Source organism: Marmota marmota, unplaced genomic scaffold (genome assembly GCF_001458135.2).
Source record: "Marmota marmota marmota unplaced genomic scaffold, marMar, whole genome shotgun sequence".
Taxonomy (NCBI): Eukaryota; Metazoa; Chordata; class Mammalia; order Rodentia; family Sciuridae; genus Marmota; species Marmota marmota.
In genome coordinates, this window is record NW_025999853.1 from 7,362,547 (window position 1) to 7,390,526 (window position 27,980).

Consider the following 27,980-nt stretch of genomic DNA (forward strand, 5'->3'; position numbering starts at 1 on the left):
ATCCATTAATGAACTTACTTTGTGTCCAGATCTTGCTATTGTGAATAATGCTGAAATAAACATGAGAGTGTCGATATAACCCCCAACCCACAATTTTAACCACTATACTTGCTGAACCTGTTGCACATACTTTTTTTTTTTAAAAAAATTCTATCTGTGCAAATGTTGGCCATTAATGAATAAAATTATGATTTCTTTTTTCCTAAAGAAAGAAATATATAAAACTCTTTGTATAGTTTACAAAGAGGTCAGAATTTAAACCTGAACCATTCTACGAAAGGTTTTGAAGAGCTGGGTGGTTCTTAGCTATGTGAGTATTAGATTAGTGGAACCTGCCAAGTAGCTGAAGAGTGACCCATAATGTCTCTATGGGCGTGCCTCAGAGTAAGCACCTTCAGCCAGGGGAAGCTTGGATGGATTCTATTATTTTTAACATTTTACCTGTTTTTACTCATTCGCAAATGAATAACAGATACAGAATTGATATTTAATAGTACTTATGGACATTACTCATTTTAATTCAACCCACAAAGCTATTTTGATTGCAATCCATAATTCAACAAGAAGAGTTTCTAAGTGATTTCTTTAAAGGAAGAAAGTAAAAGGAGTCCTTAAGGAGGTGTAGACTTTGTCACTTAGCAAGCATGAGAATAACTGGATGAAGTGAAGGATAACGAGAACAAACACACTTTCTTGGAGAAGGCTGGTGATATGTGATCCGCAGCATGTGCTCGTTGAAGGGCAGTTCCTAGTTTCTATTTGTAGTACTTACAAACTGCATTAAAAATGAAAAAAAGCAAAACACTGTGCAAACAAACACCTCTCAGAGTAGCTTCAACAGTGGAGATTGAGTGGCCACATTATTGGGAGGAACAGGGGTGGTTGGAGCTCTGACCCTTGTCCCTCTTCTCATGCAGGTGGGTTTCCCTGCAAGCGGCAGTGATGGTGGTGGCTGGGGGAGTTTTGTGACAGCTTCAGAATTATGTCATGCCAAGGGCAGTGAGAACTCTCCCCCAGAGGCCCTCCCCTCTAAAGTAGCCTGTCAGTCATTCACTTTTTGTTAAATTAACTGTGTCCTTCATGGCCTTTCTCCAGATTGACTCAGTTACTTATTCGCCCACTTGTTTTTCTTTCCCACTACAAGGTAGAACTGACTAGACCAGGGACTGTGCCTGATTCCTTAATTACAGTAGCCCCAGCATCTAGTAGGCCCTCAGGCAATGGTAAGCAACAAATATATGAAATTCCAGGGAAGGCTCAAGTCCTCTTTTTTTTTTTTAAAAAATTGTATATTAGTGCATTATATTATATATCATGTGGGGTTCACTTTGACATAGTTATACAGGCATGGAGTATAACTTGTTCCATTTCAGTCCCAGTGCTTCCCTTTGCCCCCTCCTTCCTCCCTGTTTCCTTTCCTGTATTCTACCAGTCTGTCTGTCTGTCTGTCTTTCTAGTTTTTAAATGAGAGCATTGTAGATACACATCAGGGTGAAATGCCCTGTGGTGTGTTCATCCAGCCCATGAGTAGGTTTAGTCAGTCTCTTCCACTGTTCCTCCCTTTTCTGTCCCTCTTCCCTCCCCACTGCTGAGAGCCATAGCCAGTCCAAATGAGCATGGCATTTTTGCCAGAACAGAGTGGTTGAGAGGTGACGCCAGCAAGCCATTGAGATGATAATGGTTATGTTAAGCTGTGTATATTAGACCCCTGCTGTCCGCCTCGGCCTGCTACTTTGGAGTTCTCGCAGGGATTCCCGGAGAGTTCCCATTGGTTGGGGAAGTGCCGAAGGAGGGATTTCCGGTTGGTGGTTCCTGGAGGAGCCACGTGGGTGGCGTTCGGGAGAGTTCCCGGGAGTGTGTGTGGAGTGTGCTGGTGGAGTTCAGAAATAAAGTTTGTTCCTGCTTCAGTGGCTTGTGATTTGTGCCCAGCCAGACTGCGGCACCCCACCAGTCACTTCCTCTACTCCATTGATCTTTCTTCTGTTTTCATGGGATTCTCTGGGTTTTTCTGCCCTTATTTTGGTCTAGCTTCAGCATCTGAGAGAAAACCTTTGATCCTTGACTTTGAGTCTGGCTTATTTCCCTTAGCATGATGTTGTTCTCCAGTTTCATCTGTTTGCCAGCAAATACTGTCATTTCATTCTTCTTTGAGTAAAACTCCGCTGTGCAGAGAGGCCACATTTTCATTATCCATCTGTCTGTTCTCTGGTTCCCCAACTTGGTCATTGTGGATTGCACTGCTATAAACACTGATGGGGCTAGATGGCTGTAGTGTGCTCATTTGAAGTCCTTTGGGTATGTGCCGAGGAGGGGAGAACTGGGTTAAGTGGGGGTTCCCTTCACAGTTTTCTTTCTTTTTACTCCACACTGCTTTCTGGAGTGGTTGTACTAACTTTCAGTCCCAATGCGAGGTCTGAGTCGGGTTTCCCCACATCCTTGCCAGCCTTGATTATTATCGTATTCTTGATGATTGCCATTCTGATTGGAGCAAGATGAAAGCTCAGTGTGGTTTTGACTTGTGTTTCCCCAATTGTTAGAGGTGTTGAATCTTTTTCATATATATGTCGGCCATTTGCATTACTTCTTTTGAGAAGTGTTTAGTTTTTTGTCCATTTATTAATTGGACGTTTTTTTTTTTTTTGGTTTTTGGTTTTTAGCCTGCGGCCAGCACAGTCTTCATAGTTGAAGGTTCGGCTGCATGAGAAATCCACAGGGAGTTTGAATTACAGAGAGAGACTCTAATTACCTTTAAACCAGCTCCAGGACGGCTTCTCCTACCTCCAGCTTCCAGCTACCTATTAGGGTAGCGAGATTTACTGAAGAGGCCAGAGAGAGAGAGAGAGAGAGAGAGAGAGAACACGCCAGGGAGTGGACTTTTATTGGGGAATAAAAAATTCTGGAGAAAATCCCATCCAATGAAGATTAAGGGGGCAGTGTCCCAAGGTCAGGTGAGACGATTAGGTCTTCAGGGGCTATGGTCAGGCACACCTCCACACAGACAAGCCCTCCGACCTGAAGGGTGGGGAAAGCTCTGGACACAAAGATGTGTCTCAGCGCCTCTCGCCCAGCCGGGGAGGTGACTCGAATCACGTGCAAGGATGGCCTCCCACGTTTGGTGTTAGTTCCTTGATTTCTTTATATATTCTGGATATTAATCCCTTGTCTGAGGAGCAGTGATAAAGATCTCCTGTTCCATAGGCTCTCTCTTCATGTTCTTGTTTTCTTTGCCGTTCTTTGCCTTTTAATTCCATGTCATCCTGCTTACTGACTCTTGGTTTTATTTCTTGGGCTTCAGGAGTCTTGTTAAGAAGTCACTGCCTGTGCCTTGGATCCTTGGTGAGCCGCTTGTCATCACTGTGTCTGGAAGGTTTCCATTGTGATCAAAAGACCTACCAGAATCTCCCGGAGCAGGAAAGGCCAGTTTCCCACAGGAATTAGATACCATTAGCTAAAATATTGGGGAAAGATATTGAGCAAATACTAATAAATCATCTGTCCGCTGTGTGTTTTGTGTTCTTGAAACATGGCTTAGCGTTTCACCCAACTGCTCGCCCTCATGCACGGGGTTGACCAGCTTCTTCACTGTGCGAGGGTACTTGGCTGAAGGGATGGACAGGGTCTGAAGTCTGGCCCAAGGCCCTGCTCAGAGTGTCCTTTTTCTGAGAAGCACTCTTTTATCATTCACCCAAATTTCTGTGGTCTGTGTGCACAGTGGCCGCAGAGCCCACCTCTCCATCCGACCCTCTGAACGGCTTGTGCTGCAGTAGGACTGCTAGGAGTAGGGGCGTGAGCAGATGTGCTGCACATCTGGATCCCATCGACCAACTCCGCGGCACTCCCTTAGCCACATCCTGAGAGATTCTGAGAGATGACGCGTCTTGGGAAACCCCCCTTTCCCCTTTCTTCCCCATTTTTCTACTTGGCGCTGCTTGTTGGGCGAGTGTCCTGAGCACATTTAGAGCTTTCTGAACTTCAAGTTGGCTGAATCAGGAGAGGAAGCTGCCCTCCATCCTTCTTGTTTACCTGCTTTTCTCCGCCATTTCCACTTTCATCCACCTGGTAATTCTGCTTCAAGAGGAAGAACTTGCCCATCCCTGGTCCTTTGGTGGAATAGATCTTGGGTTTGTTTTGCATTTTATTTGATTAAAGACTTCTTTGAGGAAGTGAAATGCTATTTTTAAAAAGGCAAATGAGTTGAAGAAATAAAAACCACCCAGTCTCACTCCGGTAAAGCTGCAGATCTCTGACATTCTAGATGGGTAGTTTCCATTCCAGAAGCTCCCAGCAGCTCTTCAGGTCTTTTTCTAGTACTCAGTTTCATCTCCACTCTGCATGGGTTCCCTTCATGGGATGTTCTTTAAACATATTTTCCCTATATACTGATCATCCTGCAAGGGACAAAACTGGTAACTACTGTCACTCTTTGACACCTGTGGGGAACTGGTTCCAGGACTCCCCACAGATACCCAATTCTGTGGATATTCAGGTCCTCATATGAAATGGTATTTGGATATAACCAATGCACATTCTAGCCTAAACTTTAAGTCACCTCTAGGTTATTTAGAGTACCTAGCACAGTGTAAATGCTCTGTAAAAGTTTTCTACTATCTTGTTTAGGGATGACAAGAAGAAACAGTTGTGTGTTCTCAATACAATGCATTTTCGGGGCTGGGGATGTGGCTCAGGCGGTAGCACGCTCGCCTGGCATGCGTGCGGCCCGGGTTCGATCCTCAGCACCACATTCAAACAAAGATGTTGTGTCTGCCGAAAACTAAAAAATAAATATTAAAATTCTCTTTAAAAAAATACAGTACATTTAAGCATATTGTCCACCTGTGATTGGTTGAACTCCTGGATGTGGAATCTGCAGTGGAGGGTCCACTGCAGCATTTCATGTACTCATTACCTTCTCAGCGCAGGTCCTTAGAAGTCAGTGCTGTGGAAGTTAAAAAAAAAATTGTGGGCCTCAAACATAGATATTCTTAATAGGTTTGGGGTCCTGGAATGTATATTCTGAGAATTCCCTGGTAGGCATTCCCAGACTTCCCATAATCAGAGGGAGGAGAGGAGGGTGAATGAAGGACGAAATGGGTGAGTCAGGCCCTTGACCTACACAGCCCCACCTCTTTCTCCCTTTTCCACAGCTTCCTGTTTCTCTTTCTCTCCGAGGAGAGGAGGTGGATGCTCCAAGGCACAGAAAACAAATGTACTGAATAATGCAGTGGTTTTCCTTAAAACCAGCAGTACTGGTGGCAGCTCGTTTTGGTCTAGCCTGGTAGATAGGCAGTCCCATAGGTGGTGGGGCCACCTGTCCTTTATCATATCAGTGCCAGTGTCTTGATCTTGGGAGTACAGACCCACTTGGGTGTTGGTGACATACAGCCTAGGCCTTAGACCTGTCAGTCGATAGCTTTGAAAGCCCCTCCAGCTGAGGCAGCATTTGTGCAAACAGTTAGGCTCTCCACCTGAGCAGGTGGCGTGTGGCCCTGCAGCTTCGGTGCCCATCACACTCTGACTAACTTCAGTGTGTGTCTCTTTAGAGGGGCCTACTGTGGGAGGAAGGGCCAGGCAGACTTTGAGAAGTCCGGAAGTGCGTTCCAGGCTTTGCTTTGGTTGGCTTGCAAATTGCAATTGAATGAATCTCTGTAATCCCTTTAATCAGTTTGGTTATTTTCTAAGTAATAGAAGGATTATATTCTTTAAGTCAGTTATAGGGAATTTTTTTTGTATGTCAGAACTATGACTATGACTGTAACCTAATTTTATATCAGGATATCTACCAGGCGTTGTTACTGTAGACATCATCATCATTTCTTATTTTAATAACAAAAGTTGATTAAGTTGTAAATAAAGTAATATGGCTTATTATTTAATGTTTAAAGTGTAGTGAATGCTATCTACTTTATCTTGTGTATGTAAAAGTTGGTGTCATTAGATTGAGTCCTCTATAGTAATTATTATTTCATAGATTCATCCACTGTGGAACTTCAGAGGCCGCTAAAGACCTTACATGGGAATTAGTTACATAAAGTGTGCAAAAATAAGAAATGCTTTTAAAAAGATCGAGCACAAAAAATAACTCTGTAGTTTCTTTCAAAGCAATTATGTGGCACAGAACAGTTGTTTCTGGCCCACAGAATCTAGTGTGAGCACCTTAGGCTGCTTAAGATGCGTTTTATACTTTAACTCTGCAAATCTAGATAGCAGGATAGTTCATCTGATTTTTAAACTTTGATTTCTTTTTTCCTGGCAGATCCAGTTCCGAGGTGGAGCTTCTGAGCATCCTTGATTCCTAGAGGAAGCGCTGCCGAAGGATGGAATCAACAGCTTAACCTTGGCAGGTGTCTGGGTGGCTCTGGTTCATCTGCTATGGTCACGGAGCCTGAGGTCTAAGGAATACAGGGACTTTTGTGATGACAATATGACTAATAGTAAAGGAAGATCTATTAGCAGTAAAACAAGTGGTGGTTTCAGTAGTGGAGAAGGTTTTGTCGATTGGACTTTAAATTTAAATACAATTCAGTCTGACAAGTTTTTAAACTTACTGTTGAGCATGGTTCCAGTAATTTACCAGAAAAGCCAGGAAGACAGGCACAAAAAGACCAACGGCCTTTGGCAAGATGGGTTGTCAGGGGCAGGCCAGGCGTTCAGTAGCAGGTCCGAGCAGCACGTGGAGTACCACGGTTTCTCCGAGCAGCCTTTCCACGGGAGCAGCGGGCACGCACCCTCAAACTGCAGTCCCAAGTACGAGGACTACGCCAACTACAATTACTGTGACGGCAGGGAGGCCTCGGAAACGACTGCCATGCTGCAGGGCGAAGACGTGTCCAGTGAGGGCGACGAGGACGTCATTGTGGAAACAAGCCAAAAGTTGCCCAAGGAATCCAGCGGCATCATGGCCCTGCAGATCCTGGTGCCGTTTCTGCTGGCTGGATTTGGCACGGTTTCAGCTGGCATGGTTTTGGATATAGTCCAGGTGAGTGCTCAGGTTAACCCTGCTCTCTTTCTGGTCATTCCATCCTCATTGAAATGCTCTGTTCGTATAGGTTAAGAATTTCAAAACAGCCAGCCAACCTACTTTTCTTTCTCACTTTCTGAAGTGCTGGAATTTGAACTCAGAGCCTCGTGCATGCTAGGGAGACGCTCCACCACTGAGCTTCATCCCTAGATAAGAATAGTCATTCTAGCCATAAAGTAATTCAAAACAAGTTAGTTCATGGAAAACCCAGGGCTGGGATATATCTCTGTGATAGCATGTGTGAAGCCCTGAATTTGATCCCCAGTATAAAAAGGGAGAAAGGAAAAACTCAATAAATGTTTTATTAAATACTTGTTAATATAGTCAGTAAAAGTTAATATGTGCTCATTAAAACAAATCCAAACATTAAAGACTATTAGGTAAAAGATGGAATCACATTTACTACTCATCTCCAAACCCACACTCCCTCCTTCCAGAGATTACCACTGTTGAGGCTTTTTTCTGTGGTGTATTTATACATATCTGAGTTCTTTTCAGAAATAAAGATGAAATGCTACATATACTTTTCTGCAACTCATTTTCATTATTTAGTAATACATATTGTACACACATTGGTTCTCAAAGATTTCTGCATTTAAAATGAGTGCTTTGGCTGGGGACTAAGCTCAGTGGTAGAGCACCGGCCTAGCATGTGTGAAGCCCTGGTCCAATCCCCAGTAATTCAGAAACAAATAAAAATAAAAATGGCATTAAAAATAAGTGCTTGATGTTCCATTATATGTATATACCAAAATTTATTTATTCTTCTTCCATGCTGCTGTTCCAGTAAATATCCTGGTGAATGTATCTAAATGTATCTTTATGTACTTGAACTAATATGTTCATAGGTTATGAAATATATATGAAATAAAAATATATATTTTTTGGTAGTACTGATGATTGAGCTCAGCACTTTGCACTTGCTAGGCAAACATTCGGCTACTTCCCCACTCCTTTGTTTTTTAAATTTTATTTTGAGACTGGGTGTCCTTAAGTTGCCTAGGCTGGCCTCAAACTTGAAATCCTCTTGCTTCAGCCTCCTGAGTAACTGGGATTATAGGCATGTGCTATGATGCCCAGCTCATAGAACACATCTTAAAAATGAGATTTCTGCTGGGCGCAGTGGCTCAGGAGGCTGAGGCAGAAGGATCCTTGAATTCAAAGCCAGCCTCAGCAAAAGCGAGGTGCTAAACAACTCAGTGAGACTCTTTCTCTAAATAAGATATATAAATAGGACTGGAGATGTGGCTCAGTGGTCAAGGGCCCCTGAGTTCAATCTCCAGTACCCTGCACCCAAAAAAGAGATTCTGAAATTCAAATGGCCAACAAATACATGAAAAAATGTTCAACACCTTTTGCAATCAGGAAGATGCAAATCTAATTACACTGAGATTTCATCTCCTTCTAGTCAGATTGTCAGTCATTGAATACAGATATGCCGAGCTCATAGGCACACTCCTGTTAACTGGAGGCTGAAGCAGGAGGATCACAAGTTCAAGGCCAGCCTCAGGGATTTAGTGAGACCCTCAGAAACATAGACCCTGTCTCAAAATAAAAAATAAAAAGGACTGGATATGTACCTAACTGGTAAAGTACCGCTGAATTCAATTCCCAGTAAACTTCCCACAAAATGCAAATAATAATAAATGCTGGCAAAGATGCAGGAAAAAGAAATACTTCTATGCTATTGGTGGGGCTGTAAATTACGGTAGCCATTATGGAGGTCAGCAAGGAGGATTCTCAAAAGACTGGACTTAGCACCACCACATGACCCAGCTCTACCACTCCTGGGTATTTATCCAAAGGAATTAGCACACTACAGCGATCCTTGCATTCCCATGTTTATAGCAGTACAATTCAGAATCGCCAAGTCATGGAATCTGCTTAGGTGTCCAACAGCAGATGACTGGATAATGTGGTGTATATGTACAACAGCAGTTTATTTAGCCATATGAAAAATGAAATCATGTCATTTGCAGGGAAAAGGATAGAACATTCTGTCAAGTGGGATTAGTCAGAACCAGAAAATGCAGGGCCATAGGTTTTTCTCTCATGTGGAAGCCCCAGAGAAGAAGGAAAGAAAAGGGACCTTAGGAAAATAGACCAGGAGACCCGAGGGAGGAGGGGAGAGGAAGTGGGGGTACAAAGGATGAAACGAGCCAAATTTTGAGTGTGCATCTGTGAGGATATCACAACGAAGTCCATTATTAGGTAAAACTGTAATTCACCAATCAAAAAAAGAGTCTGCTGGGTGTTAGAGTGTGTGTGTGTTTATAATTTTGCAGATATGTCCCATCTTGCACTCCTACCATAGATACATAATACTCTTATTTTCCTACACCATATCAGCACTGGGTATTCTTGATCTTTTTAATTTTTGCCAAGCTGTGGGAAAATATTATTGGGTTTTAATCAACTTTATCTTTCTACTGTTTTCTGGGTGCTGGGGTTGAACTCAAGCCGCGTGCTTGCTAGGCAGGTGCTCCAGCCCTGAGCTTCACCCGGCCCTCAGCATTTTTTGATGGTTCTTAATGTTTTGTGTTTTCCATGTCTTTATTTTAGCCATGGTGATTTTTTTCTGTCAATTACTATTTTTGTATCTTTTATTCATTTTAAAAATGGATGTGCTACTTACTGATTTGTAGGGGGTTTAAATGTATTGTGGTTACAGAACTATTTTTCTGAAGTAGTAAATTGTCAAAATGTGGTATCTTTTACTGTCAGTTTTCATCCTTCCGAGGAAGGTTGACCACGGCCAGTGTGTTAGGCAGGGTACCTTGTAATTTGCTTTTTATTATTTGCTTCCTAAAAGAATCTCAGGTTATTTGTGACTCTGAGCCATCAGTCGATAGCATTTTTATCTAAATGGAAATGTACACAAATAGAAACATTCCCACCAGCAGAGGGCAAAAGGAACTGTATTAAGTTCTTTTTAACAGAAGATAACACCAAAGGGGGACCGACCCCATCTAACATTTGAAATATGATTGTTTCAGGTTATTATGATGGTGTCACAAGATGCTACAGTGGATAAGCTGTCTTTGGTTGGATTTTTTTCTGATATACTAATCATTGTGAAGAAACACCATTTAGCTAGTGGCTGCTATAAGAATAACATGTTAGGGGACAGAGTGGCTGAGTATTTACGTGGCTCTTCATGTGCATTCCTCCGGTGTCGTGTTTGCGTGTGTCTTGTTAGTGTTGGAAAGACTAGCACATGTATAATTAATTAAAGGTCCTGTGGACTTTAGGACTACTGACCTCATGACTTTATAGTGTCAAACCTTAGTACTAAAAATGGCAAAAACAGTATGTAAATGTTTTGAAGGATTTTATTTAGGCTTTTAAAAACTTTTTATTTGTAAAACTTAATACATTCAGAGTGTACAAAGCAAAAACATTAGAGCTTGGTGGATTTTTATAATACAAACTTCCATATAACCATCAACCAGCTCAAGAAACAGCATCTGTACAATCCTTCATTAGCCTTCTTTGTGTCCTTAAGTTTCATGGGACCGTACTTTCATTTATTTTCATTGCTGCATAGTACTCCATTGTATGAATGTCCTGCAATTTCTCTATTCTACTATTGATGGACATTGGGAGAAAGAGTGTTTGCAGTAGGTGTTCGTGTGTACAAATTTGTTGGCTCTGTGTATAGATATGGGATTTCCAGGTCTCAGAATATGTAGGTACTCAAGTTTAATAGATGTGAGGTGGCTTTCCAAACTAATTGTACCAATTTTCCCTCTAGTTAGCAGTGTACAAGAGATCCTACTGGTCTTTGTGCTTATTTATACTTGGAATCAGCTGTCTTTCTAATTTTAGGAATTCTCACACATGCGGGTGGTTTCTCATCATGGTGTTAGTGGGGATTTCTCTGGTGCTAATGATGCGTGCTGACCATTTGGATATGCCTGGTAAAATGTCCTTGCTGATTTTTTTCTGTTTTTCCTAGAGGCTTGTAGGAGTTATTTATATTTCTTGAATATGAACTTTTTAGTTCTATGTATTAAAAATATCTATTCCCCTGGCTTGCCTTTTTATTCTTTCCATGGTGCATTTTGATGAGGAAAACTTCTTAACTTTGAAACATTTCTTCCTCCTACTTTCCCTTGGTTTGTGTTGTCTCTTTCAGAAATCCTCCCATACCCTGTGGTAATTAAGATGTCCTTATGTCACCTTCTCAGTGCTTTGGTGCTTCCTTTTGCTTTTAGACCATCCCTTGCCTGGACGGACTTTTTGTTCAGAGTAGGAAGTGGGGAAGAAAAAAAAAGTGGAAGAAAAGTGTATTTTTTCTTTCCATGTACATTTCCTGTTGTATCCATGCTGTTACATAATTGCTCTCAAAATAATATGTCAAATTTTGAAAGGAAAACAAAGCAAGACTGAACTGTGGCCACTGCCTGGCCCTGCTCCTTGTGGTGAGTCAGGTGCGGTCTGCGTGGGGTGCCTGTGCCCTCGGTCCTTTGTGTGTTTAAGGATCCTGGCTCCATCCCTGCTGTCCCCTGGCTCTGGTACAAGTCTTGGTATGGAGTAGAGGTGTTCTCCTTGCCTTGTTCATTCTCAGAAGTGCTTCGGTGATTCTTTGCCCTCTGTATTTCCATCTGCCCCCTACTTCCCAGAACCGGGAATTGAGCCCAGTGGTACTTTACCACTGAGCTATATCCCCAGCCCTTTTAATATTTTGAGACAGATTCTCATTAAGTTGCTGAGGCTCTTGCTAAATTCCTGAGGCTGGCCCTGAACTTTCGATCCTGCTCTTCCTACCTCAGCATCCCAAGTCACTGAGCTGATGGGCTTTCACCTTTGTGCCTGGCCTATTTTATTTTTGAGACTGGGTCTCTCTAAATTGCCCAGGCTGGGTTTGAATTTAAGATCATCCTGCCTCAGCCTCCTGAGTTCCTGGTAGTACAGGCTTGTGGCCCTGTGCTGGGATTATTCATGGATTTTTTTTTTTTTTAAATACACGATAGCAGAATGTATTCTAATTCTTATGACACATATAGAACACAATTTTTCATATCTTTGTATAAAATATGTGGCCCAGTGGTAGAGCGCTCGCCTAGCACTGCAAGGCCCTGGGCTCAATCCTCAGCACCACATAAAAATAAATAAATAAAATAAACATATTCTGTCCAACTACAACCATCCACCTGCATTCTAGTATAGGTCTGTAAGTTTCCACAGAAACGGTCGCTGCAGTTGTGATTTCGATTGCGTTTCACCTCGGGGAGAGTTGACTCTCAGCGCTTGGTGATCTAACGCGGCCTCGGCCCGTCCTCTGTGGAGGTCACTCTGTTCTGTTTTTAATACTGGAATCGAATCCAGGGTCTTGCGCTGGCTGGGCAAGCACTCTCCTCGAGCTACTCCTAGGAAGGATCGCTTCCATTGCTTTCAAGGGTGTTTTAGAGTTTTGTTTTTTTTTTTTAATAACTTTATTTTTTATGCGGTGCTGAGGATCAAACCCCGGGCCTCAAACCCGGTGCCTCCCACGTGCTAGGCAAGCGCTCCACCACTGAGCCCCAGCCCCAGCTGTTTTAGTTTTGAACATAGAACTTTTACATTTTTTGATTAGATTCATTCCCGGTTATTTGATGCTATTTGATGTTGGTGTCGGTGGTATGGTTCCCTAAGAAATCCATTTTCTGTGTGTTGTAGGTATGTAAAGTGTTTTTTCTTTATTGACCTGTGTCTAGCAACTTTGTTAAAGTTCTGTGTTAAGGTTAATAATTTATGTGTAGATTCATTTTGAATTCCTTCAGCATAACTAACCATCGTCTGTAAAAAGTCGCATTTTCCCCTGAGCCTTGTGCACTGGACAACTTTTTCTTGCTGATCAGTTCGGGGCCTGTTAGAAGCTGTGACAGCAGGAAGCTTTCTTGTTCTCAGAGCTTCCCACATTTCACCATTAAATATGGGTTTTGCTATTGGGTTTTATAATACTCTTTATCAAATTAAGACTTTTTTTTTTTTTTTTTGGTACTGGGGAGTGAATCCAGGGGATTCACCCACTAAGCCATGTCCCCAGGCCACCCCGCTTTGTATTTTTTTCAGAGACGGGGTCTCACTGAGTTACCTGGGACCTCACTAAGTTTCTGAGGTTGGCTTTGAACTTGCAATTCTGCTACCTCAGCTCCCGAGCCACTGGGATTATAGGCATGCATTGCCTTGCCCAGCAAGACTGTCTTTTTTAAGTTTACTAATGTTTCTTTTTTAAAAAAATTATGCACGGATGTTGACTGATCAAATGCTTTTTTCTCTTTTTATTGATATATATTTTTTCCTTTGGATCAATGTTAAATAACATTTATTAAACTCTACATTTCTGGAATAAATACAACTAGTCTTAATGTTGCTTTTGTAAAACTCTGGTCAAGTTTGCTAATGTTTTGTTGAGGATTTTGGCACGTGTATCTGTGGGTAAGATTAACCTGTAATGGTCTTTATAGCCAGCAGAAAATGCTGGTCCCTTAAATGGATTTGAAAACACTCTTTCCCTTTCTATTCTTTATAAGGGTTTATGTAACTGTCATTATTTATTTACATGTTTGCTATGATTCCTGATGAAGACCTCTCGGCCTGGAACTCTCTCTGTGGGAAGTTTATCTGCCAGGCTGGTTTTCAGCTCCTGGCTCAGTTGATCCTTCTGCCTCAGCCTGCCTGGTTGCTGGGACAAGTGCAACATACTACACCCAACTATAACTTGGGTTTTTAAAAGTCTCCAGGCTTTTTAGTAAGACCCTGCTTCAAAAAAAAAAAAAAAAATGACATGCTCTTGTCGTTTGTTGCAAGTTTTTGCAGGTTGTCCCCTGTGTCTACCCGTGTTCCTTCAAGAAGAACTTGCTCATCTTTGAGGCCTGGTTTTTGGTGTTGGTCGGTCCTCCTCTTCCTCCCTTCCGTGTCTGCTGTAGCGCGCTTTGTGCTTCTGCCTGGTGTCTTGAGGGGTCCCTTCCTTTTGCGTCTAGCTTGGGACTCCCTCATGCACTTCTGCTAAACTCAGCCGTGGGGATGGATTTTCTGACTTTTTCTGGTCTTGGAAAGACTTTCTTTTTAGTTTCTGAAGGTTACCTTTGCTGGCTATAGTATTCTTTCTTCATTGGTGTTTTTTTTCCTTTCAGGAAAATTAACTGATAATGCATCAGGGTGTTAATAGCTAATAAACAGTTTGTTACTGTGTGCAGTGACATGTGGTCCTACACCATCAAGTCCCCATTTGAGATGAAGAGAGTAAAGCCATTTCCCCAGATGCCACGGTGAGGCGTGGAGTGGGCTCAGCCTGGTCATTGACTGCAGAGCCCCTGCTTTGTTCTGTGGACTCTGCTGCCCCTCACTATCTCTATTTCCCAAAGGGTGTGTAATGAGGCCCAGGTGTGCCATGGGATGGCTTAAGTTTTAAGGGAGATTCAGTGACATCTCTTGGACACTCTACAGCCTACTAGCTCCAGGTAGTTCCAAGGTTTCAACATTAGATCACACTATTCCTTTGATGATGTATCTTTGCAAAAGAGGGTTTTTAATCAGTGCTGTGATCAAAGAGAAAGTGTCTGTGGTAAGAGGTGGCACCCACCTGTAATCCCAGCTACTCAGGAGGCCGAGGCAGGAGGAGCACAAGTTGGAGGTCAGTTTTGACCATTTAGTAAGACCCTGCTTCAAAAAAAAATTGAAAAGGGCTGGAGATGTAGCTGAGTGTTAGAGTGCTTGCCTAGCATGCACAAGGCCCTAGGTTCAATTCCAGTACTGATGCCCCTCCAAAAAATGTGTCACAGAAAACCAATATAAAATAAGAAACAGAGATGATAATGTCCAGTTCCAAGACCTGACAGGTTACACAGTGCCCAACAGGCACACATTATTCTATTAGTAAATAATCATGATTATATAAAATGCCATTATGTTTTTTTTTGTTTTTTTTTTTTACTGTATTGTCTCTTTCAATGTTGGTAGGTCCTCCTCTTCCTCCCTTCCGTGTCTGCTCAAGTGTGCTTTGTGCTTCCGCCTGGTGTCTTCAGGGGTCCCATCCTTTTGTGTCTAGCTTGGGACTCCTTCACATACTTCTGCCAAAGTCAGCTGTGGGGATGAATTTTCTGAATTTTTCTGGTCTTGGAAAGACTTTCTTTTTAGTTTCTGAAGGATACCTTCAGAAACTAATGACTACCAAATTTTGGGGCAAAAATACTTATTATTTAGAGACAACTACTTAATAATAGGACTTCTACATATTTCTTTTGTCCTAGAGATGCCATGAACACCTTTCTGAGATACTGAGAGTCCCAGGACTAGGAAAGTTTGGGAGCTTCTCCTAGCACAGGCCTGGCGGTGGAGAGAAAAGAATGTTTGGGGCAAAGATAGGAAGTCAGTGATTCACACCTCTTACTCTATCACACCAATGCCGAGTCGTTGGGGATTTCATAGTAATTCTGTTTGGTTATAAATGTCTGATTTGAATTGGACTAGAAAAGAGTAGCCCAAAGGGGTACATCTCAGCAGGCCCAAAGTGTGACATCAGCCCATTGTTTCTGTCTAGGTAGGTGTGAGAAAATGATCTAAAATGTATTCTAGAATCATGTCTGGGATTTGATAAAAGCAGTACCTGGCTCCTGGGTCTGTGGTTGAGATGAAATGCAGGAGTCTGAAGAACAGGGTCTGGAGCAGTGAGTGCATGTCAGGTGCCGTTAGTGTCACTGTTGTCACCTGTTACTCACATCGTCATGCCCATCACCATCATTCCGGCGTGGAAGGAGGCTATTCTATTAGCACACTCAATTTTTTTGTGTGTGAGGCTCTGGAGATGGAGTCCAGGGCCTCACTAGGCAAGTACTCTGCCACTGAGCTAACTCCCCAGGTCTCCATAGGAGAATTTTAACCCATTAGAAAATATGGACAACACTGGTTCCTGTTTTTATTAAGACTAGAGATTTAGGGTGCCACTGGAATGAATCCCAGTGCTTGCTTTCTTTTTTTTTGTGTGTGTGTGTGTGCATGTGTGTGCGCGCGTGCATTTGCGCTAGGGACGAACCAGGGCCTTGTATATGCCAGATAAGTGCTTTACCACTGAGCTACGTCTCTGGCCTGCCCCCNTTTTTTTTGGTTTTTGGTTTTTAGCCTGCGGCCAGCACAGTCTTCATAGTTGAAGGTTCGGCTGCATGAGAAATCCACAGGGAGTTTGAATTACAGAGAGAGACTCTAATTACCTTTAAACCAGCTCCAGGACGGCTTCTCCTACCTCCAGCTTCCAGCTACCTATTAGGGTAGCGAGATTTACTGAAGAGGCCAGAGAGAGAGAGAGAGAGAGAGAGAGAGAACACGCCAGGGAGTGGACTTTTATTGGGGAATAAAAAATTCTGGAGAAAATCCCATCCAATGAAGATTAAGGGGGCAGTGTCCCAAGGTCAGGTGAGACGATTAGGTCTTCAGGGGCTATGGTCAGGCACACCTCCACACAGACAAGCCCTCCGACCTGAAGGGTGGGGAAAGCTCTGGACACAAAGATGTGTCTCAGCGCCTCTCGCCCAGCCGGGGAGGTGACTCGAATCACGTGCAAGGATGGCCTCCCACGTTTGGTGTTAGTTCCTTGATTTCTTTATATATTCTGGATATTAATCCCTTGTCTGAGGAGCAGTGATAAAGATCTCCTGTTCCATAGGCTCTCTCTTCATGTTCTTGTTTTCTTTGCCGTTCTTTGCCTTTTAATTCCATGTCATCCTGCTTACTGACTCTTGGTTTTATTTCTTGGGCTTCAGGAGTCTTGTTAAGAAGTCACTGCCTGTGCCTTGGATCCTTGGTGAGCCGCTTGTCATCACTGTGTCTGGAAGGTTTCCATTGTGATCAAAAGACCTACCAGAATCTCCCGGAGCAGGAAAGGCCAGTTTCCCACAGGAATTAGATACCATTAGCTAAAATATTGGGGAAAGATATTGAGCAAATACTAATAAATCATCTGTCCGCTGTGTGTTTTGTGTTCTTGAAACATGGCTTAGCGTTTCACCCAACTGCTCGCCCTCATGCACGGGGTTGACCAGCTTCTTCACTGTGCGAGGGTACTTGGCTGAAGGGATGGACAGGGTCTGAAGTCTGGCCCAAGGCCCTGCTCAGAGTGTCCTTTTTCTGAGAAGCACTCTTTTATCATTCACCCAAATTTCTGTGGTCTGTGTGCACAGTGGCCGCAGAGCCCACCTCTCCATCCGACCCTCTGAACGGCTTGTGCTGCAGTAGGACTGCTAGGAGTAGGGGCGTGAGCAGATGTGCTGCACATCTGGATCCCATCGACCAACTCCGCGGCACTCCCTTAGCCACATCCTGAGAGATTCTGAGAGATGACGCGTCTTGGGAAACCCCCCTTTCCCCTTTCTTCCCCATTTTTCTACTTGGCGCTGCTTGTTGGGCGAGTGTCCTGAGCACATTTAGAGCTTTCTGAACTTCAAGTTGGCTGAATCAGGAGAGGAAGCTGCCCTCCATCCTTCTTGTTTACCTGCTTTTCTCCGCCATTTCCACTTTCATCCACCTGGTAATTCTGCTTCAAGAGGAAGAACTTGCCCATCCCTGGTCCTTTGGTGGAATAGATCTTGGGTTTGTTTTGCATTTTATTTGATTAAAGACTTCTTTGAGGAAGTGAAATGCTATTTTTAAAAAGGCAAATGAGTTGAAGAAATAAAAACCACCCAGTCTCACTCCGGTAAAGCTGCAGATCTCTGACATTCTAGATGGGTAGTTTCCATTCCAGAAGCTCCCAGCAGCTCTTCAGGTCTTTTTCTAGTACTCAGTTTCATCTCCACTCTGCATGGGTTCCCTTCATGGGATGTTCTTTAAACATATTTTCCCTATATACTGATCATCCTGCAAGGGACAAAACTGGTAACTACTGTCACTCTTTGACACCTGTGGGGAACTGGTTCCAGGACTCCCCACAGATACCCAATTCTGTGGATATTCAGGTCCTCATATGAAATGGTATTTGGATATAACCAATGCACATTCTAGCCTAAACTTTAAGTCACCTCTAGGTTATTTAGAGTACCTAGCACAGTGTAAATGCTCTGTAAAAGTTTTCTACTATCTTGTTTAGGGATGACAAGAAGAAACAGTTGTGTGTTCTCAATACAATGCATTTTCGGGGCTGGGGATGTGGCTCAGGCGGTAGCACGCTCGCCTGGCATGCGTGCGGCCCGGGTTCGATCCTCAGCACCACATTCAAACAAAGATGTTGTGTCTGCCGAAAACTAAAAAATAAATATTAAAATTCTCTTTAAAAAAATACAGTACATTTAAGCATATTGTCCACCTGTGATTGGTTGAACTCCTGGATGTGGAATCTGCAGTGGAGGGTCCACTGCAGCATTTCATGTACTCATTACCTTCTCAGCGCAGGTCCTTAGAAGTCAGTGCTGTGGAAGTTAAAAAAAAAATTGTGGGCCTCAAACATAGATATTCTTAATAGGTTTGGGGTCCTGGAATGTATATTCTGAGAATTCCCTGGTAGGCATTCCCAGACTTCCCATAATCAGAGGGAGGAGAGGAGGGTGAATGAAGGACGAAATGGGTGAGTCAGGCCCTTGACCTACACAGCCCCACCTCTTTCTCCCTTTTCCACAGCTTCCTGTTTCTCTTTCTCTCCGAGGAGAGGAGGTGGATGCTCCAAGGCACAGAAAACAAATGTACTGAATAATGCAGTGGTTTTCCTTAAAACCAGCAGTACTGGTGGCAGCTCGTTTTGGTCTAGCCTGGTAGATAGGCAGTCCCATAGGTGGTGGGGCCACCTGTCCTTTATCATATCAGTGCCAGTGTCTTGATCTTGGGAGTACAGACCCACTTGGGTGTTGGTGACATACAGCCTAGGCCTTAGACCTGTCAGTCGATAGCTTTGAAAGCCCCTCCAGCTGAGGCAGCATTTGTGCAAACAGTTAGGCTCTCCACCTGAGCAGGTGGCGTGTGGCCCTGCAGCTTCGGTGCCCATCACACTCTGACTAACTTCAGTGTGTGTCTCTTTAGAGGGGCCTACTGTGGGAGGAAGGGCCAGGCAGACTTTGAGAAGTCCGGAAGTGCGTTCCAGGCTTTGCTTTGGTTGGCTTGCAAATTGCAATTGAATGAATCTCTGTAATCCCTTTAATCAGTTTGGTTATTTTCTAAGTAATAGAAGGATTATATTCTTTAAGTCAGTTATAGGGAATTTTTTTTGTATGTCAGAACTATGACTATGACTGTAACCTAATTTTATATCAGGATATCTACCAGGCGTTGTTACTGTAGACATCATCATCATTTCTTATTTTAATAACAAAAGTTGATTAAGTTGTAAATAAAGTAATATGGCTTATTATTTAATGTTTAAAGTGTAGTGAATGCTATCTACTTTATCTTGTGTATGTAAAAGTTGGTGTCATTAGATTGAGTCCTCTATAGTAATTATTATTTCATAGATTCATCCACTGTGGAACTTCAGAGGCCGCTAAAGACCTTACATGGGAATTAGTTACATAAAGTGTGCAAAAATAAGAAATGCTTTTAAAAAGATCGAGCACAAAAAATAACTCTGTAGTTTCTTTCAAAGCAATTATGTGGCACAGAACAGTTGTTTCTGGCCCACAGAATCTAGTGTGAGCACCTTAGGCTGCTTAAGATGCGTTTTATACTTTAACTCTGCAAATCTAGATAGCAGGATAGTTCATCTGATTTTTAAACTTTGATTTCTTTTTTCCTGGCAGATCCAGTTCCGAGGTGGAGCTTCTGAGCATCCTTGATTCCTAGAGGAAGCGCTGCCGAAGGATGGAATCAACAGCTTAACCTTGGCAGGTGTCTGGGTGGCTCTGGTTCATCTGCTATGGTCACGGAGCCTGAGGTCTAAGGAATACAGGGACTTTTGTGATGACAATATGACTAATAGTAAAGGAAGATCTATTAGCAGTAAAACAAGTGGTGGTTTCAGTAGTGGAGAAGGTTTTGTCGATTGGACTTTAAATTTAAATACAATTCAGTCTGACAAGTTTTTAAACTTACTGTTGAGCATGGTTCCAGTAATTTACCAGAAAAGCCAGGAAGACAGGCACAAAAAGACCAACGGCCTTTGGCAAGATGGGTTGTCAGGGGCAGGCCAGGCGTTCAGTAGCAGGTCCGAGCAGCACGTGGAGTACCACGGTTTCTCCGAGCAGCCTTTCCACGGGAGCAGCGGGCACGCACCCTCAAACTGCAGTCCCAAGTACGAGGACTACGCCAACTACAATTACTGTGACGGCAGGGAGGCCTCGGAAACGACTGCCATGCTGCAGGGCGAAGACGTGTCCAGTGAGGGCGACGAGGACGTCATTGTGGAAACAAGCCAAAAGTTGCCCAAGGAATCCAGCGGCATCATGGCCCTGCAGATCCTGGTGCCGTTTCTGCTGGCTGGATTTGGCACGGTTTCAGCTGGCATGGTTTTGGATATAGTCCAGGTGAGTGCTCAGGTTAACCCTGCTCTCTTTCTGGTCATTCCATCCTCATTGAAATGCTCTGTTCGTATAGGTTAAGAATTTCAAAACAGCCAGCCAACCTACTTTTCTTTCTCACTTTCTGAAGTGCTGGAATTTGAACTCAGAGCCTCGTGCATGCTAGGGAGACGCTCCACCACTGAGCTTCATCCCTAGATAAGAATAGTCATTCTAGCCATAAAGTAATTCAAAACAAGTTAGTTCATGGAAAACCCAGGGCTGGGATATATCTCTGTGATAGCATGTGTGAAGCCCTGAATTTGATCCCCAGTATAAAAAGGGAGAAAGGAAAAACTCAATAAATGTTTTATTAAATACTTGTTAATATAGTCAGTAAAAGTTAATATGTGCTCATTAAAACAAATCCAAACATTAAAGACTATTAGGTAAAAGATGGAATCACATTTACTACTCATCTCCAAACCCACACTCCCTCCTTCCAGAGATTACCACTGTTGAGGCTTTTTTCTGTGGTGTATTTATACATATCTGAGTTCTTTTCAGAAATAAAGATGAAATGCTACATATACTTTTCTGCAACTCATTTTCATTATTTAGTAATACATATTGTACACACATTGGTTCTCAAAGATTTCTGCATTTAAAATGAGTGCTTTGGCTGGGGACTAAGCTCAGTGGTAGAGCACCGGCCTAGCATGTGTGAAGCCCTGGTCCAATCCCCAGTAATTCAGAAACAAATAAAAATAAAAATGGCATTAAAAATAAGTGCTTGATGTTCCATTATATGTATATACCAAAATTTATTTATTCTTCTTCCATGCTGCTGTTCCAGTAAATATCCTGGTGAATGTATCTAAATGTATCTTTATGTACTTGAACTAATATGTTCATAGGTTATGAAATATATATGAAATAAAAATATATATTTTTTGGTAGTACTGATGATTGAGCTCAGCACTTTGCACTTGCTAGGCAAACATTCGGCTACTTCCCCACTCCTTTGTTTTTTAAATTTTATTTTGAGACTGGGTGTCCTTAAGTTGCCTAGGCTGGCCTCAAACTTGAAATCCTCTTGCTTCAGCCTCCTGAGTAACTGGGATTATAGGCATGTGCTATGATGCCCAGCTCATAGAACACATCTTAAAAATGAGATTTCTGCTGGGCGCAGTGGCTCAGGAGGCTGAGGCAGAAGGATCCTTGAATTCAAAGCCAGCCTCAGCAAAAGCGAGGTGCTAAACAACTCAGTGAGACTCTTTCTCTAAATAAGATATATAAATAGGACTGGAGATGTGGCTCAGTGGTCAAGGGCCCCTGAGTTCAATCTCCAGTACCCTGCACCCAAAAAAGAGATTCTGAAATTCAAATGGCCAACAAATACATGAAAAAATGTTCAACACCTTTTGCAATCAGGAAGATGCAAATCTAATTACACTGAGATTTCATCTCCTTCTAGTCAGATTGTCAGTCATTGAATACAGATATGCCGAGCTCATAGGCACACTCCTGTTAACTGGAGGCTGAAGCAGGAGGATCACAAGTTCAAGGCCAGCCTCAGGGATTTAGTGAGACCCTCAGAAACATAGACCCTGTCTCAAAATAAAAAATAAAAAGGACTGGATATGTACCTAACTGGTAAAGTACCGCTGAATTCAATTCCCAGTAAACTTCCCACAAAATGCAAATAATAATAAATGCTGGCAAAGATGCAGGAAAAAGAAATACTTCTATGCTATTGGTGGGGCTGTAAATTACGGTAGCCATTATGGAGGTCAGCAAGGAGGATTCTCAAAAGACTGGACTTAGCACCACCACATGACCCAGCTCTACCACTCCTGGGTATTTATCCAAAGGAATTAGCACACTACAGCGATCCTTGCATTCCCATGTTTATAGCAGTACAATTCAGAATCGCCAAGTCATGGAATCTGCTTAGGTGTCCAACAGCAGATGACTGGATAATGTGGTGTATATGTACAACAGCAGTTTATTTAGCCATATGAAAAATGAAATCATGTCATTTGCAGGGAAAAGGATAGAACATTCTGTCAAGTGGGATTAGTCAGAACCAGAAAATGCAGGGCCATAGGTTTTTCTCTCATGTGGAAGCCCCAGAGAAGAAGGAAAGAAAAGGGACCTTAGGAAAATAGACCAGGAGACCCGAGGGAGGAGGGGAGAGGAAGTGGGGGTACAAAGGATGAAACGAGCCAAATTTTGAGTGTGCATCTGTGAGGATATCACAACGAAGTCCATTATTAGGTAAAACTGTAATTCACCAATCAAAAAAAGAGTCTGCTGGGTGTTAGAGTGTGTGTGTGTTTATAATTTTGCAGATATGTCCCATCTTGCACTCCTACCATAGATACATAATACTCTTATTTTCCTACACCATATCAGCACTGGGTATTCTTGATCTTTTTAATTTTTGCCAAGCTGTGGGAAAATATTATTGGGTTTTAATCAACTTTATCTTTCTACTGTTTTCTGGGTGCTGGGGTTGAACTCAAGCCGCGTGCTTGCTAGGCAGGTGCTCCAGCCCTGAGCTTCACCCGGCCCTCAGCATTTTTTGATGGTTCTTAATGTTTTGTGTTTTCCATGTCTTTATTTTAGCCATGGTGATTTTTTTCTGTCAATTACTATTTTTGTATCTTTTATTCATTTTAAAAATGGATGTGCTACTTACTGATTTGTAGGGGGTTTAAATGTATTGTGGTTACAGAACTATTTTTCTGAAGTAGTAAATTGTCAAAATGTGGTATCTTTTACTGTCAGTTTTCATCCTTCCGAGGAAGGTTGACCACGGCCAGTGTGTTAGGCAGGGTACCTTGTAATTTGCTTTTTATTATTTGCTTCCTAAAAGAATCTCAGGTTATTTGTGACTCTGAGCCATCAGTCGATAGCATTTTTATCTAAATGGAAATGTACACAAATAGAAACATTCCCACCAGCAGAGGGCAAAAGGAACTGTATTAAGTTCTTTTTAACAGAAGATAACACCAAAGGGGGACCGACCCCATCTAACATTTGAAATATGATTGTTTCAGGTTATTATGATGGTGTCACAAGATGCTACAGTGGATAAGCTGTCTTTGGTTGGATTTTTTTCTGATATACTAATCATTGTGAAGAAACACCATTTAGCTAGTGGCTGCTATAAGAATAACATGTTAGGGGACAGAGTGGCTGAGTATTTACGTGGCTCTTCATGTGCATTCCTCCGGTGTCGTGTTTGCGTGTGTCTTGTTAGTGTTGGAAAGACTAGCACATGTATAATTAATTAAAGGTCCTGTGGACTTTAGGACTACTGACCTCATGACTTTATAGTGTCAAACCTTAGTACTAAAAATGGCAAAAACAGTATGTAAATGTTTTGAAGGATTTTATTTAGGCTTTTAAAAACTTTTTATTTGTAAAACTTAATACATTCAGAGTGTACAAAGCAAAAACATTAGAGCTTGGTGGATTTTTATAATACAAACTTCCATATAACCATCAACCAGCTCAAGAAACAGCATCTGTACAATCCTTCATTAGCCTTCTTTGTGTCCTTAAGTTTCATGGGACCGTACTTTCATTTATTTTCATTGCTGCATAGTACTCCATTGTATGAATGTCCTGCAATTTCTCTATTCTACTATTGATGGACATTGGGAGAAAGAGTGTTTGCAGTAGGTGTTCGTGTGTACAAATTTGTTGGCTCTGTGTATAGATATGGGATTTCCAGGTCTCAGAATATGTAGGTACTCAAGTTTAATAGATGTGAGGTGGCTTTCCAAACTAATTGTACCAATTTTCCCTCTAGTTAGCAGTGTACAAGAGATCCTACTGGTCTTTGTGCTTATTTATACTTGGAATCAGCTGTCTTTCTAATTTTAGGAATTCTCACACATGCGGGTGGTTTCTCATCATGGTGTTAGTGGGGATTTCTCTGGTGCTAATGATGCGTGCTGACCATTTGGATATGCCTGGTAAAATGTCCTTGCTGATTTTTTTCTGTTTTTCCTAGAGGCTTGTAGGAGTTATTTATATTTCTTGAATATGAACTTTTTAGTTCTATGTATTAAAAATATCTATTCCCCTGGCTTGCCTTTTTATTCTTTCCATGGTGCATTTTGATGAGGAAAACTTCTTAACTTTGAAACATTTCTTCCTCCTACTTTCCCTTGGTTTGTGTTGTCTCTTTCAGAAATCCTCCCATACCCTGTGGTAATTAAGATGTCCTTATGTCACCTTCTCAGTGCTTTGGTGCTTCCTTTTGCTTTTAGACCATCCCTTGCCTGGACGGACTTTTTGTTCAGAGTAGGAAGTGGGGAAGAAAAAAAAAGTGGAAGAAAAGTGTATTTTTTCTTTCCATGTACATTTCCTGTTGTATCCATGCTGTTACATAATTGCTCTCAAAATAATATGTCAAATTTTGAAAGGAAAACAAAGCAAGACTGAACTGTGGCCACTGCCTGGCCCTGCTCCTTGTGGTGAGTCAGGTGCGGTCTGCGTGGGGTGCCTGTGCCCTCGGTCCTTTGTGTGTTTAAGGATCCTGGCTCCATCCCTGCTGTCCCCTGGCTCTGGTACAAGTCTTGGTATGGAGTAGAGGTGTTCTCCTTGCCTTGTTCATTCTCAGAAGTGCTTCGGTGATTCTTTGCCCTCTGTATTTCCATCTGCCCCCTACTTCCCAGAACCGGGAATTGAGCCCAGTGGTACTTTACCACTGAGCTATATCCCCAGCCCTTTTAATATTTTGAGACAGATTCTCATTAAGTTGCTGAGGCTCTTGCTAAATTCCTGAGGCTGGCCCTGAACTTTCGATCCTGCTCTTCCTACCTCAGCATCCCAAGTCACTGAGCTGATGGGCTTTCACCTTTGTGCCTGGCCTATTTTATTTTTGAGACTGGGTCTCTCTAAATTGCCCAGGCTGGGTTTGAATTTAAGATCATCCTGCCTCAGCCTCCTGAGTTCCTGGTAGTACAGGCTTGTGGCCCTGTGCTGGGATTATTCATGGATTTTTTTTTTTTTTAAATACACGATAGCAGAATGTATTCTAATTCTTATGACACATATAGAACACAATTTTTCATATCTTTGTATAAAATATGTGGCCCAGTGGTAGAGCGCTCGCCTAGCACTGCAAGGCCCTGGGCTCAATCCTCAGCACCACATAAAAATAAATAAATAAAATAAACATATTCTGTCCAACTACAACCATCCACCTGCATTCTAGTATAGGTCTGTAAGTTTCCACAGAAACGGTCGCTGCAGTTGTGATTTCGATTGCGTTTCACCTCGGGGAGAGTTGACTCTCAGCGCTTGGTGATCTAACGCGGCCTCGGCCCGTCCTCTGTGGAGGTCACTCTGTTCTGTTTTTAATACTGGAATCGAATCCAGGGTCTTGCGCTGGCTGGGCAAGCACTCTCCTCGAGCTACTCCTAGGAAGGATCGCTTCCATTGCTTTCAAGGGTGTTTTAGAGTTTTGTTTTTTTTTTTTAATAACTTTATTTTTTATGCGGTGCTGAGGATCAAACCCCGGGCCTCAAACCCGGTGCCTCCCACGTGCTAGGCAAGCGCTCCACCACTGAGCCCCAGCCCCAGCTGTTTTAGTTTTGAACATAGAACTTTTACATTTTTTGATTAGATTCATTCCCGGTTATTTGATGCTATTTGATGTTGGTGTCGGTGGTATGGTTCCCTAAGAAATCCATTTTCTGTGTGTTGTAGGTATGTAAAGTGTTTTTTCTTTATTGACCTGTGTCTAGCAACTTTGTTAAAGTTCTGTGTTAAGGTTAATAATTTATGTGTAGATTCATTTTGAATTCCTTCAGCATAACTAACCATCGTCTGTAAAAAGTCGCATTTTCCCCTGAGCCTTGTGCACTGGACAACTTTTTCTTGCTGATCAGTTCGGGGCCTGTTAGAAGCTGTGACAGCAGGAAGCTTTCTTGTTCTCAGAGCTTCCCACATTTCACCATTAAATATGGGTTTTGCTATTGGGTTTTATAATACTCTTTATCAAATTAAGACTTTTTTTTTTTTTTTTTGGTACTGGGGAGTGAATCCAGGGGATTCACCCACTAAGCCATGTCCCCAGGCCACCCCGCTTTGTATTTTTTTCAGAGACGGGGTCTCACTGAGTTACCTGGGACCTCACTAAGTTTCTGAGGTTGGCTTTGAACTTGCAATTCTGCTACCTCAGCTCCCGAGCCACTGGGATTATAGGCATGCATTGCCTTGCCCAGCAAGACTGTCTTTTTTAAGTTTACTAATGTTTCTTTTTTAAAAAAATTATGCACGGATGTTGACTGATCAAATGCTTTTTTCTCTTTTTATTGATATATATTTTTTCCTTTGGATCAATGTTAAATAACATTTATTAAACTCTACATTTCTGGAATAAATACAACTAGTCTTAATGTTGCTTTTGTAAAACTCTGGTCAAGTTTGCTAATGTTTTGTTGAGGATTTTGGCACGTGTATCTGTGGGTAAGATTAACCTGTAATGGTCTTTATAGCCAGCAGAAAATGCTGGTCCCTTAAATGGATTTGAAAACACTCTTTCCCTTTCTATTCTTTATAAGGGTTTATGTAACTGTCATTATTTATTTACATGTTTGCTATGATTCCTGATGAAGACCTCTCGGCCTGGAACTCTCTCTGTGGGAAGTTTATCTGCCAGGCTGGTTTTCAGCTCCTGGCTCAGTTGATCCTTCTGCCTCAGCCTGCCTGGTTGCTGGGACAAGTGCAACATACTACACCCAACTATAACTTGGGTTTTTAAAAGTCTCCAGGCTTTTTAGTAAGACCCTGCTTCAAAAAAAAATTGAAAAGGGCTGGAGATGTAGCTGAGTGTTAGAGTGCTTGCCTAGCATGCACAAGGCCCTAGGTTCAATTCCAGTACTGATGCCCCTCCAAAAAATGTGTCACAGAAAACCAATATAAAATAAGAAACAGAGATGATAATGTCCAGTTCCAAGACCTGACAGGTTACACAGTGCCCAACAGGCACACATTATTCTATTAGTAAATAATCATGATTATATAAAATGCCATTATGTTTTTTTTTGTTTTTTTTTTTTACTGTATTGTCTCTTTCAATGTTGGTAGGTCCTCCTCTTCCTCCCTTCCGTGTCTGCTCAAGTGTGCTTTGTGCTTCCGCCTGGTGTCTTCAGGGGTCCCATCCTTTTGTGTCTAGCTTGGGACTCCTTCACATACTTCTGCCAAAGTCAGCTGTGGGGATGAATTTTCTGAATTTTTCTGGTCTTGGAAAGACTTTCTTTTTAGTTTCTGAAGGATACCTTCAGAAACTAATGACTACCAAATTTTGGGGCAAAAATACTTATTATTTAGAGACAACTACTTAATAATAGGACTTCTACATATTTCTTTTGTCCTAGAGATGCCATGAACACCTTTCTGAGATACTGAGAGTCCCAGGACTAGGAAAGTTTGGGAGCTTCTCCTAGCACAGGCCTGGCGGTGGAGAGAAAAGAATGTTTGGGGCAAAGATAGGAAGTCAGTGATTCACACCTCTTACTCTATCACACCAATGCCGAGTC

At 42.3% G+C, this 27,980-nt stretch overlaps 1 protein-coding gene across 2 annotated transcripts in view; it reads left to right on the forward strand.

Annotated features, from left to right (window-relative positions):
- Window positions 1-27,980, forward strand: part of Slc41a2 (solute carrier family 41 member 2) — a 135,950-nt gene that overhangs the window by 16,565 nt on the left and 91,405 nt on the right. For both annotated transcript variants that reach the window (XM_048802829.1, XM_015482823.2), the window contains exons 2-3: window positions 6,254-6,976; window positions 19,720-20,442. In XM_048802829.1, the coding sequence (XP_048658786.1) occupies window positions 19,888-20,442 (555 nt within the window). In that variant the 5' untranslated portion in view covers window positions 6,254-6,976; window positions 19,720-19,887. The remainder of the gene's footprint in view (window positions 1-6,253; window positions 6,977-19,719; window positions 20,443-27,980) is intronic.